This window comes from Pseudophryne corroboree, chromosome 2 (assembly GCF_028390025.1).
Source record: "Pseudophryne corroboree isolate aPseCor3 chromosome 2, aPseCor3.hap2, whole genome shotgun sequence".
NCBI lineage: Eukaryota > Metazoa > Chordata > Amphibia > Anura > Myobatrachidae > Pseudophryne > Pseudophryne corroboree.
In genome coordinates, this window is record NC_086445.1 from 1,055,678,133 (window position 1) to 1,055,691,426 (window position 13,294).

General features: G+C 53.0%; 1 protein-coding gene across 5 annotated transcripts in view; it reads left to right on the forward strand.

Moving 5' to 3' along the window:
* PKNOX1 (PBX/knotted 1 homeobox 1) overlaps positions 1 to 13,294 on the forward strand; it is a 394,584-nt gene that overhangs the window by 230,193 nt on the left and 151,097 nt on the right. For all 5 annotated transcript variants that reach the window (XM_063956915.1, XM_063956916.1, XM_063956914.1 and 2 more), the window contains 2 exons: positions 1,039 to 1,129; positions 1,212 to 1,309. In XM_063956915.1, the coding sequence (XP_063812985.1) occupies positions 1,039 to 1,129; positions 1,212 to 1,309 (189 nt within the window). The remainder of the gene's footprint in view (positions 1 to 1,038; positions 1,130 to 1,211; positions 1,310 to 13,294) is intronic.

Below are 13,294 nucleotides of genomic sequence, written 5' to 3' on the forward strand. Positions count from 1 at the left end.
ATACTACACACAGGTTACTGAGCGGGGTCACAGCAGGAGTGTACTCCCCAGTACAGGTACATTATTACTGTATAATCTCTAATACTACACACAGGTTACTGAGCGGGGTCACAGCAGGAGTGTACTCCCCAGTACAGGTACATTATTACTGTATAATCTCTAATACTACACACAGGTTACTGAGCGGGGTCACAGCAGGAGTGTACTCCCCAGTACAGGTACATTATTCCTATATAATACCCTGATCCCTAATACTACACACAGGTTACTGAGCGGGGTCACAGCAGGAGTGTACTCCCCAGTACAGGTACATTATTACTGTATAATACCCTCTAATACTACACACAGGTTACTGAGTGGGGTCACAGCAGGAGTGTACTCCCCAGTACAGGTACATTATTACTGTATAATACCCTCTAATACTACACACAGGTTACTGAGCGGGGTCACAGCAGGAGTGTACTCCCCAGTACAGGTACATTATTACTGTATAATCTCTAATACTACACACAGGTTACTGAGCGGGGTCACAGCAGGAGTGTACTCCCCAGTACAGGTACATTATTACTGTATAATCTCTAATACTACACACAGGTTACTGAGCGGGGTCACAGCAGGAGTGTACTCCCCAGTACAGGTACATTATTCCTATATAATACCCTGATCCCTAATACTACACACAGGTTACTGAGCGGGGTCACAGCAGGAGTGTACTCCCCAGTACAGGTACATTATTACTGTATAATACCCTCTAATACTACACACAGGTTACTGAGTGGGGTCACAGCAGGAGTGTACTCCCCAGTACAGGTACATTATTACTGTATAATCTCTAATACTACACACAGGTTACTGAGCGGGGTCACAGCAGGAGTGTACTCCCCAGTACAGGTACATTATTACTGTATAATACCCTCTAGTATAGCTAGTGTATATTATTACTATGTATCGTTGTGCTCTATGTGGAATATTTGTAGAAATGATTGTGCGCTCTGACATCTTCCATCACTCTCCTCTCTGCTGTCCTGTGTATTACAGAGTGGTATCAGTAGTACCATCAGTGCTCAGGGGATTGTGGTCCCGGCATCAGCCCTCCACCAGGGGAATGTAGCTGTAGCAACTGTGTCAGGTATTGACGTCTCTCCACTTTCATCTATCTGAATCCCAACACTCTTTATGTTCTTGTGTATAATATTTCTCTCTGCCGCCAGGTGGCGCTGTGTATCAGCCAGTTACTGTTGTCACCCCACAGGGGCAACTTGTGGCTCAAGCTTTGTCACCAGGCACCATTCGGATCCAGAACTCACAGGTGTGTACCGTTCCTGCTATAACATCGTATATATACTTATCTTATTGCGTGATTGCTGGCAGCGCCAATTTATGTAACGCTAGATTGCATAGACTGAAGACGCCTTCATATAGCATACCCTTATACATTCCTGTTCTCCTTATTCCACCCTCTCATTGTCTACCATCTTCATTATTCCACCCTCTCATTGCCTACCATCTGCCTTATTCCACCCTCTCATTGCCTACCGTCTTCCGTATTCCACCCTCTCATTGCCTACCGTCTTCCTTATTCCACCCTCTCATTGCCTACCGTCTGCCTTATTCCACCCTCTCATTGCCTACCATCTTCATTATTCCACCCTCTCATTGCCTACCATCTTCATTATTCCACCCTCTCATTGCCTACCATCTTCATTATTCCACCCTCTCATTGCCTACCGTCTTCCTTATTGCATCCTCTCATTGCATACCATCTTCATTATTCCACCCTCTCATTGCCTACCGTCTTCCTTATTCCACCCTCTCATTGCCTACCGCCTTCCTTATTCCACCCTCTCATTGCCTACCATCTGCCTTATTCCACCCTCTCATTGCCTACCGTCTGCCTTATTCCACCCTCTCATTGCCTACCATCTGCCTTATTCCACCCTCTCATTGCCTACCGCCTTCCTTATTCCACCCTCTCATTGCCTACCATCTTCATTATTCCACCCTCTCATTGCCTACCGTCTGCCTTATTCCACCCTCTCATTGCCTACCGTCTGCCTTATTCCACCCTCTCATTGCCTACCGTCTGCCTTATTCCACCCTCTCATTGCCTACCGTCTGCCTTATTCCACCCTCTCATTGCCTACCGTCTTCCTTATTCCACCCTCTCATTGCCTACCGTCTGCCTTATTCCACCCTCTCATTGCCTACCATCTGCCTTATTCCACCCTCTCATTGCCTACCATCTTCTTTATTCCACCCTCTCATTGCCTACCATCTTCCTTATTCCACCCTCTCATTGCCTACCGTCTGCCTTATTCCACCCTCTCATTGCCTACCATCTGCCTTATTCCACCCTCTCATTGCCTACCATCTTCCTTATTCCACCCTCTCATTGCCTACCATCTTCCTTATTCCACCCTCTCATTGCCTACCATCTTCATTATTCCACCCTCTCATTGCCTACCATCTTCCTTATTCTACCCTCTCATTGCCTACCATCTTCCTTATTCCACCCTCTCATTGCCTACCATCTTCCTTATTCCACCCTCTCATTGCCTACCATCTTCATTATTCCACCCTCTCATTGCCTACCATCTTCCTTATTCCACCCTCTCATTGCCTACCATCTGCCTTATTCCACCCTCTCATTGCCTACCGTCTGCCTTATTCCACCCTCTCATTGACTACCGTCTGCCTTATTCCACCCTCTCATTGCCTACCATCTGCCTTATTCCACCCTCTCATTGCCTACCATCTGCCTTATTCCACCCTCTCATTGCCTACCTTCTGCCTTATTCCACCCTCTCATTGCCTACCGTCTGCCTTATTCCACCCTCTCATTGCCTACCGTCTGCCTTATTCCACCCTCTCATTGCCTACCGTCTGCCTTATTCCACCCTCTCATTGCCTACCGTCTTCCTTATTGCATCCTCTCAATACCTACCCCCTTCCTTATTCCATCCTCTCAATACCTACCCCCTTCCTTATTCCATCCTCTCAATACCGACCACTTTCCTTATTCCATCCTCTCAATACCTACCCCCTTCCTTATTCCATCCTCTCAATACCTACCCCCTTCCTTATTCCATCCTCTCAATACCTACCCCCTTCCTTATTCCATCCTCTCAATACCTGCCACCTTCCTTATTCCATCCTCTCAATACCTGCCACCTTCCTTATTCCATCCTCTCAATACCGACCACTTTCCTTATTCCATCCTCTCAATACCGACCACTTTCCTTATTCCATCCTCTCAATACCGACCACTTTCCTTATTCCATCCTCTCAATACCTGCCACCTTCCTTATTCCATCTCAATATCTACCACCTTCCTTTTTCCATCCTCTCAATATCTATTGCCTTCCTTATTCCTCCCTCTCAATATCTACTGCCTTCCTTATTCCATCCTCTAAATACCTACCCCCTTCCTTATTCCATCCTCTCAATGCCTACCACCTTCCTTATTCCATCCTCTCAATACCTACTGCCTTTCTTATTCCATCCTCTCAATACCTGCCACCTTCCTTATTCCATCTCAATATCTACCACCTTCCTTATTCCATCCTCTCAATGCCTACCACCTTCCTTATTCCTTCCTCTCTATATCTACCACCTTCCTTATTCCATCCTCTCAATACCTGCCGCCTTCCTTATTTCTCTCAATACCTACCGCCTTCCTTATTCCATCCTCTCTATCTACCGCCTTCACAGACTCAGCTGTGCGATACCCTCCAGCGCAGGGGAGAACCTTATACCAGTAATGCAGGAACCTCCCTGTATCAGGCTGTCCCTGTTCTCACTGTCTCTCCTCAGTTACACATGTCACAGACTCAGCTGTGCGATACCCTCCAGCGCAGGGGAGAACCTTATACTAGTAATGCAGGAACCTCCCTGTATCAGGCTGTCCCTGTTCTCACCGTCTCTTCTCTTCTCCCTATACAGTTACACATGTCACAGACTCAGCTGTGCGATACTCTCCAGCGCAGGGGAGAACCTTATACCAGTGATGCAGGAATCTCCCTGTATCAGGCTGTCCCTGTTCTCACCGTCTCTCCTCTTCTCCCTGTATCAGGCTGTCCCTGTTCTCACCGTCTCTCCTCTTCTCCCTGTATCAGGCTGTCCCTGTTCTCACCGTCTCTCCTCTTCTCCCTGTATCAGGCTGTCCCTCTTCTCACCGTCTCTCCTCTTCTCCCTGTATCAGGCTGTCCCTGTTCTCACCGTCTCTTCTCTTCTCCCTATACAGTTACACATGTCACAGACTCAGCTGTGCGATACCCTCCAGCGCAGGCGAGAACCTTATACTAGTAATGCAGGAATCTCCCTGTATCAGGCTGTCCCTGTTCTCACCGTCTCTCCTCTTCTCCCTGTATCAGGCTGTCCCTGTTCTCACCGTCTCTCCTCTTCTCCCTGTATCAGGCTGTCCCTGTTCTCACCGTCTCTTCTCTTCTCCCTATACAGTTACACATGTCACAGACTCAGCTGTGCGATACTCTCCAGCGCAGGGGAGAACCTTATACTAGTAATGCAGGAACCTCCCTGTATCAGGCTGTCACTGTTCTCACCGTCTCTCCTCAGTTACACATGTCACAGACTCAGCTGTGCGATACCCTCCAGCGCAGGGGAGAACCTTATACTAGTAATGCAGGAACCTCCCTGTATCAGGCTGTCACTGTTCTCACCGTCTCTCCTCAGTTACACATGTCACAGACTCAGCTGTGCGATACCCTCCAGCGCAGGGGAGAACCTTATACCAGTGATGCAGGAACCTCCCTGTATCAGGCTGTCCCTGTTCTCACCGTCTCTCCACTTCTCCCTGTATCAGGCTGTCCCTGTTCTCACCGTCTCTCCTCTTCTCCCTGTATCAGGCTGTCCCTGTTCTCACCGTCTCTCCACTTCTCCCTGTATCAGGCTGTCCCTGTTCTCACGGTCTCTCCTCTTCTCCCTGTATCAGGCTGTCCCTGTTCTCACAGTCTCTCCTCTTCTCCCTGTATCAGGCTGTCCCTGTTCTCACCGTCTCTCCTCTTCTCCCTGTATCAGGCTGTCCCTGTTCTCACCGTCTCTCCTCTTCTCCCTGTATCAGGCTGTCCCTGTTCTCACCGTCTCTCCTCTTCTCCCTGTATCAGGCTGTCCCTGTTCTCACCGTCTCTCCTCTTCTCCCTGTATCAGGCTGTCCCTGTTCTCACCGTCTCTCCTCTTCTCCCTGTATCAGGCTGTCCCTCTTCTTACCGTCTCTCCTCTTCTCCCTGTATCAGGCTGTCCCTGTTCTCACCGTCTCTCCTCTTCTCCCTGTATCAGGCTGTCCCTCTTCTCACCGTCTCTCCTCTTCTCCCTGTATCAGGCTGTCCCTGTTCTCACCGTCTCTCCTCTTCTCCCTGTATCAGGCTGTCCCTGTTCTCACCGTCTCTCCTCTTCTCCCTGTATCAGGCTGTCCCTGTTCTCACCGTCTCTCCTCTTCTCCCTGTATCAGGCTGTCCCTGTTCTCACCGTCTCTCCTCTTCTCCCTGTATCAGGCTGTCCCTGTTCTCACCGTCTCTCCTCTTCTCCCTGTATCAGGCTGTCCCTGTTCTCACCGTCTCTCCTCTTCTCCCTGTATCAGGCTGTCCCTCTTCTTACCGTCTCTCCTCTTCTCCCTGTATCAGGCTGTCCCTGTTCTCACCGTCTCTCCTCTTCTCCCTGTATCAGGCTGTCCCTCTTCTCACCGTCTCTCCTCTTCTCCCTGTATCAGGCTGTCCCTCTTCTCACCGTCTCTCCTCTTCTCCCTGTATCAGGCTGTCCCTCTTCTCACCGTCTCTCCTCTTCTCCCTGTATCAGGCTGTCCCTGTTCTCACCGTCTCTCCTCTTCTCCCTGTATCAGGCTGTCCCTCTTCTCACCGTCTCTCCTCTTCTCCCTGTATCAGGCTGTCCCTGTTCTCACGGTCTCTCCTCTTCTCCCTGTATCAGGCTGTCCCTGTTCTCACCGTCTCTCCTCTTCTCCCTGTATCAGGCTGTCCCTGTTCTCACCGTCTCTCCTCTTCTCCCTGTATCAGGCTGTCCCTGTTCTCACCGTCTCTCCTCTTCTCCCTGTATCAGGCTGTCCCTGTTCTCACCGTCTCTCCTCTTCTCCCTGTGTCAGGCTGTCCCTGTTCTCACCGTCTCTCCTCTTCTCCCTGTATCAGGCTGTCCCTGTTCTCACCGTCTCTCCTCTTCTCCCTGTATCAGGCTGTCCCTGTTCTCACCGTCTCTCCTCTTCTCCCTGTATCAGGCTGTCCCTGTTCTCACCGTCTCTCCTCTTCTCCCTGTATCAGGCTGTCCCTGTTCTCACCGTCTCTCCTCTTCTCCCTGTATCAGGCTGTCCCTGTTCTCACCGTCTCTCCTCTTCTCCCTGTATCAGGCTGTCCCTGTTCTTACCGTCTCTCCTCTTCTCCCTGTATCAGGCTGTCCCTCTTCTCACCGTCTCTCCTCTTCTCCCTGTATCAGGCTGTCCCTGTTCTCACCGTCTCTCCTCTTCTCCCTGTATCAGGCTGTCCCTGTTCTTACCGTCTCTCCTCTTCTCCCTGTATCAGGCTGTCCCTGTTCTCACCGTCTCTCCTCTTCTCCATGTATCAGGCTGTCCCTGTTCTCACCGTCTCTCCTCTTCTCCCTGTATCAGGCTGTCCCTGTTCTCACCATCTCTCCTCTTCTCCCTGTATCAGGCTGTCCCTGTTCTCACCGTCTCTCCTCTTCTCCCTGTATCAGGCTGTCCCTGTTCTCACCGTCTCTCCTCTTCTCCCTGTATCAGGCTGTCCCTGTTCTCACCGTCTCTCCTCTTCTCCCTGTATCAGGCTGTCCCTGTTCTCACCGTCTCTCCTCTTCTCCCTGTATCAGGCTGTCCCTGTTCTCACCGTCTCTCCTCTTCTCCCTGTATCAGGCTGTCCCTGTTCTCACCGTCTCTCCTCTTCTCCCTGTATCAGGCTGTCCCTGTTCTCACCGTCTCTCCTCTTCTCCCTGTATCAGGCTGTCCCTCTTCTCACCGTCTCTCCTCTTCTCCCTGTATCAGGCTGTCCCTCTTCTCACCGTCTCTCCTCTTCTCCCTGTATCAGGCTGTCCCTGTTCTCACCGTCTCTCCTCTTCTCCCTGTATCAGGCTGTCCCTGTTCTCACCGTCTCTCCTCTTCTCCCTGTATCAGGCTGTCCCTCTTCTCACCGTCTCTCCTCTTCTCCCTGTATCAGGCTGTCCCTCTTCTCACCGTCTCTCCTCTTCTCCCTGTATCATGCTGTCCCTGTTCTCACCGTCTCTCCTCTTCTCCCTGTATCAGGCTGTCCCTGTTCTCACCGTCTCTCCTCTTCTCCCTGTATCAGGCTGTCCCTGTTCTCACCGTCTCTCCTCTTCTCCCTGTATCAGGCTGTCCCTGTTCTCACCGTCTCTCCTCTTCTCCCTGTATCAGGCTGTCCCTGTTCTCACCGTCTCTCCTCTTCTCCCTGTATCAGGCTGTCCCTGTTCTCACCGTCTCTCCTCTTCTCCCTGTGTCAGGCTGTCCCTGTTCTCACCGTCTCTCCTCTTCTCCCTGTGTCAGGCTGTCCCTGTTCTCACCGTCTCTCCTCTTCTCCCTGTGTCAGGCTGTCCCTGTTCTCACCGTCTCTCCTCTTCTCCCTGTATCAGGCTGTCCCTGTTCTCACCGTCTCTCCTCTTCTCCCTGTATCAGGCTGTCCCTCTTCTCACCGTCTCTCCTCTTCTCCCTGTATCAGGCTGTCCCTCTTCTCACCGTCTCTCCTCTTCTCCCTGTATCAGGCTGTCCCTGTTCTCACCGTCTCTCCTCTTCTCCCTGTATCAGGCTGTCCCTGTTCTCACCGTCTCTCCTCTTCTCCCTGTATCAGGCTGTCCCTGTTCTTACCGTCTCTCCTCTTCTCCCTGTATCAGGCTGTCCTTGTTCTCACCGTCTCTCCTCTTCTCCCTGTATCAGGCTGTCCCTGTTCTCACCGTCTCTCCTCTTCTCCCTGTGTCAGGCTGTCCCTGTTCTCACCGTCTCTCCTCTTCTCCCTGTGTCAGGCTGTCCCTGTTCTCACCGTCTCTCCTCTTCTCCCTGTATCAGGCTGTCCCTGTTCTCACCGTCTCTCCTCTTCTCCCTGTATCAGGCTGTCCCTCTTCTCACCGTCTCTCCTCTTCTCCCTCTATCAGGCTGTCCCTGTTCTCACCGTCTCTCCTCTTCTCCCTGTATCAGGCTGTCCCTGTTCTCACCATCTCTCCTCTTCTCCCTGTATCAGGCTGTCCCTGTTCTCACCGTCTCTCCTCTTCTCCCTGTATCAGGCTGTCCCTGTTCTCACCGTCTCTCCTCTTCTCCCTGTATCAGGCTGTCCCTGTTCTCACCGTCTCTCCTCTTCTCCCTGTATCAGGCTGTCCCTGTTCTCACCGTCTCTCCTCTTCTCCCTGTATCAGGCTGTCCCTGTTCTCACCGTCTCTCCTCTTCTCCCTGTATCAGGCTGTCCCTGTTCTCACCGTCTCTCCTCTTCTCCCTGTATCAGGCTGTCCCTGTTCTCACCGTCTCTCCTCTTCTCCCTGTATCAGGCTGTCCCTGTTCTCACCGTCTCTCCTCTTCTCACTGTGTCAGGCTGTCCCTGTTCTCACCGTCTCTCCTCTTCTCCCTGTATCAGGCTGTCCCTGTTCTCACCGTCTCTCCTCTTCTCCCTGTATCATGCTGTCCCGGTTCTCACCGTCTCTCCTCTTCTCCCTGTATCAGGCTGTCCCTGTTCTCACCGTCTCTCCTCTTCTCCCTGTATCATGCTGTCCCGGTTCTCACCGTCTCTCCTCTTCTCCCTGTATCAGGCTGTCCCTGTTCTCACCGTCTCTCCTCTTCTCCCTGTATCAGGCTGTCCCTGTTCTCACCGTCTCTCCTCTTCTCCCTGTGTCAGGCTGTCCCTGTTCTCACCGTCTCTCCTCTTCTCCCTGTATCAGGCTGTCCCTGTTCTCACCGTCTCTCCTCTTCTCCCTGTATCAGGCTGTCCCTCTTCTCACCGTCTCTCCTCTTCTCCCTGTATCAGGCTGTCCCTGTTCTCACCGTCTCTCCTCTTCTCCCTGTATCAGGCTGTCCCTCTTCTCACCGTCTCTCCTCTTCTCCCTGTATCAGGCTGTCCCTGTTCTCACCGTCTCTCCTCTTCTCCCTGTATCAGGCTGTCCCTGTTCTCACCGTCTCTCCTCTTCTCCCTGTATCAGGCTGTCCCTGTTCTCACCGTCTCTCCTCTTCTCCCTGTATCAGGCTGTCCCTGTTTTCACCGTCTCTCCTCTTCTCCCTGTATCAGGCTGTCCCTCTTCTCACCGTCTCTCCTCTTCTCCCTGTATCAGGCTGTCCCTCTTCTCACCGTCTCTCCTCTTCTCCCTGTATCAGGCTGTCCCTGTTCTCACCGTCTCTCCTCTTCTCCCTGTATCAGGCTGTCCCTGTTCTCACCGTCTCTCCTCTTCTCCCTGTATCAGGCTGTCCCTGTTTTCACCGTCTCTCCTCTTCTCCCTGTATCAGGCTGTCCCTGTTCTCACCGTCTCTCCTCTTCTCCCTGTATCAGGCTGTCCCTGTTCTCACCGTCTCTCCTCTTCTCCCTGTATCAGGCTGTCCCTGTTCTCACCGTCTCTCCTCTTCTCCCTGTATCAGGCTGTCCCTGTTCTCACCGTCTCTCCTCTTCTCCCTGTATCAGGCTGTCCCTGTTCTCACCGTCTCTCCTCTTCTCCCTGTATCAGGCTGTCCCTGTTCTCACCGTCTCTCCTCTTCTCCCTGTATCAGGCTGTCCCTGTTCTCTCCGTCTCTCCTCTTCTCCCTGTATCAGGCTGTCCCTCTTCTCACCGTCTCTCCTCTTCTCCCTGTATCAGGCTGTCCCTGTTCTCACCGTCTCTCCTCTTCTCCCTGTATCAGGCTGTCCCTGTTCTCACCGTCTCTCCTCTTCTCCCTGTATCAGGCTGTCCCTGTTCTCACCGTCTCTCCTCTTCTCCCTGTATCAGGCTGTCCCTGTTCTCACCGTCTCTCCTCTTCTCCCTGTATCAGGCTGTCCTCTTCTCACCGTCTCTCCTCTTCTCCCTGTATCAGGCTGTCCCTGTTCTCACCGTCTCTCCTCTTCTCCCTGTATCAGGCTGTCCCTCTTCTCACCGTCTCTCCTCTTCTCCCTGTATCAGGCTGTCCCTGTTCTCACCGTCTCTCCTCTTCTCCCTGTATCAGGCTGTCCCTGTTCTCACCGTCTCTCCTCTTCTCCCTGTATCAGGCTGTCCCTGTTCTCACCGTCTCTCCTCTTCTCCCTGTATCAGGCTGTCCCTGTTCTCACCGTCTCTCCTCTTCTCCCTGTATCAGGCTGTCCCTCTTCTCACCGTCTCTCCTCTTCTCCCTGTATCAGGCTGTCCCTGTTCTCACCGTCTCTCCTCTTCTCCCTGTATCAGGCTGTCCCTGTTCTCACCGTCTCTCCTCTTCTCCCTGTATCAGGCTGTCCCTGTTCTCACCGTCTCTCCTCTTCTCCCTGTATCAGGCTGTCCCTGTTCTCACCGTCTCTCCTCTTCTCCCTGTATCAGGCTGTCCCTCTTCTCACCGTCTCTCCTCTTCTCCCTGTATCAGGCTGTCCCTCTTCTCACCGTCTCTCCTCTTCTCCCTGTATCAGGCTGTCCCTCTTCTCACCGTCTCTCCTCTTCTCCCTGTATCAGGCTGTCCCTCTTCTCACCGTCTCTCCTCTTCTCCCTGTGTCAGGCTGTCCCTGTTCTCACCGTCTCTCCACTTCTCCCTGTGTCAGGCTGTCCCTGTTCTCACCGTCTCTCCTCTTCTCCCTGTATCAGGCTGTCCCTCTTCTCACCGTCTCTCCTCTTCTCCCTGTATCAGGCTGTCCCTCTTCTCACCGTCTCTCCTCTTCTCCCTGTATCAGGCTGTCCCTGTTCTCACCGTCTCTCCTCTTCTCCCTGTATCAGGCTGTCCCTGTTCTCACCGTCTCTCCTCTTCTCCCTGTATCAGGCTGTCCCTGTTCTCACCGTCTCTCCTCTTCTCCCTGTATCAGGCTGTCCCTGCTTCTCACCGTCTCTCCTCTTCTCCCTGTATCAGGCTGTCCCTGTTCTCACCGTCTCTCCTCTTCTCCCTGTATCAGGCTGTCCCTGTTCTCACCGTCTCTCCTCTTCTCCCTGTATCAGGCTGTCCCTCTTCTCACCGTCTCTCCTCTTCTCCCTGTATCAGGCTGTCCCTGTTCTCACCGTCTCTCCTCTTCTCCCTGTATCAGGCTGTCCCTGTTCTCACCGTCTCTCCTCTTCTCCCTGTATCAGGCTGTCCCTGTTCTCACCGTCTCTCCTCTTCTCCCTGTATCAGGCTGTCCCTGTTCTCACCGTCTCTCCTCTTCTCCCTGTATCAGGCTGTCCCTGTTCTCACCGTCTCTCCTCTTCTCCCTGTATCAGGCTGTCCCTGTTCTCACCGTCTCTCCTCTTCTCCCTGTATCAGGCTGTCCCTGTTCTCACCGTCTCTCCTCTTCTCCCTGTATCAGGCTGTCCCTGTTCTCACCGTCTCTCCTCTTCTCCCTGTATCAGGCTGTCCCTGTTCTCACCGTCTCTCCTCTTCTCCCTGTATCAGGCTGTCCCTGTTCTCACCGTCTCTCCTCTTCTCCCTGTATCAGGCTGTCCCTGTTCTCACCGTCTCTCCTCTTCTCCCTGTATCAGGCTGTCCCTGTTCTCACCGTCTCTCCTCTTCTCCCTGTATCAGGCTGTCCCTGTTCTCACCGTCTCTCCTCTTCTCCCTGTATCAGGCTGTCCCTCTTCTCACCGTCTCTCCTCTTCTCCCTGTATCAGGCTGTCCCTGTTCTCACCGTCTCTCCTCTTCTCCCTGTATCAGGCTGTCCCTGTTCTCACCGTCTCTCCTCTTCTCCCTGTATCAGGCTGTCCCTCTTCTCACCGTCTCTCCTCTTCTCCCTGTATCAGGCTGTCCCTGTTCTCACCGTCTCTCCTCTTCTCCCTGTATCAGGCTGTCCCTGTTCTCACCGTCTCTCCTCTTCTCCCTGTATCAGGCTGTCCCTGTTCTCACCGTCTCTCCTCTTCTCCCTGTATCAGGCTGTCCCTGTTCTCACCGTCTCTCCTCTTCTCCCTGTATCAGGCTGTCCCTGTTCTCACCGTCTCTCCTCTTCTCCCTGTATCAGGCTGTCCCTGTTCTCACCGTCTCTCCTCTTCTCCCTGTATCAGGCTGTCCCTGTTCTCACCGTCTCTCCTCTTCTCCCTGTATCAGGCTGTCCCTGTTCTCACCGTCTCTCCTCTTCTCCCTGTATCAGGCTGTCCCTGTTCTCACCGTCTCTCCTCTTCTCCCTGTATCAGGCTGTCCCTGTTCTCACCGTCTCTCCTCTTCTCCCTGTATCAGGCTGTCCCTGTTCTCACCGTCTCTCCTCTTCTCCCTGTATCAGGCTGTCCCTCGTTCTCACCGTCTCTCCTCTTCTCCCTGTATCAGGCTGTCCCTGTTCTCACCGTCTCTCCTCTTCTCCCTGTATCAGGCTGTCCCTGTTCTCACCGTCTCTCCTCTTCTCCCTGTATCAGGCTGTCCCTCTTCTCACCGTCTCTCCTCTTCTCCCTGTATCAGGCTGTCCCTCTTCTCACCGTCTCTCCTCTTCTCCCTGTATCAGGCTGTCCCTGTTCTCACCGTCTCTCCTCTTCTCCCTGTATCAGGCTGTCCCTGTTCTCACCGTCTCTCCTCTTCTCCCTGTATCAGGCTGTCCCTGTTCTCACCGTCTCTCCTCTTCTCCCTGTATCAGGCTGTCCCTGTTTTCACCGTCTCTCCTCTTCTCCCTGTATCAGGCTGTCCCTCTTCTCACCGTCTCTCCTCTTCTCCCTGTATCAGGCTGTCCCTCTTCTCACCGTCTCTCCTCTTCTCCCTGTATCAGGCTGTCCCTCTTCTCACCGTCTCTCCTCTTCTCCCTGTATCAGGCTGTCCCTCTTCTCACCGTCTCTCCTCTTCTCCCTGTGTCAGGCTGTCCCTGTTCTCACCGTCTCTCCACTTCTCCCTGTGTCAGGCTGTCCCTGTTCTCACCGTCTCTCCTCTTCTCCCTGTATCAGGCTGTCCCTCTTCTCACCGTCTCTCCTCTTCTCCCTGTATCAGGCTGTCCCTCTTCTCACCGTCTCTCCTCTTCTCCCTGTGTCAGGCTGTCCCTGTTCTCACCGTCTCTCCACTTCTCCCTGTGTCAGGCTGTCCCTGTTCTCACCGTCTCTCCACTTCTCCCTGTGTCAGGCTGTCCCTGTTCTCACCGTCTCTCCTCTTCTCCCTGTATCAGGCTGTCCCTCTTCTCACCGTCTCTCCTCTTCTCCCTCTATCAGGCTGTCCCTGTTCTCACCGTCTCTCCTCTTCTCCCTGTATCAG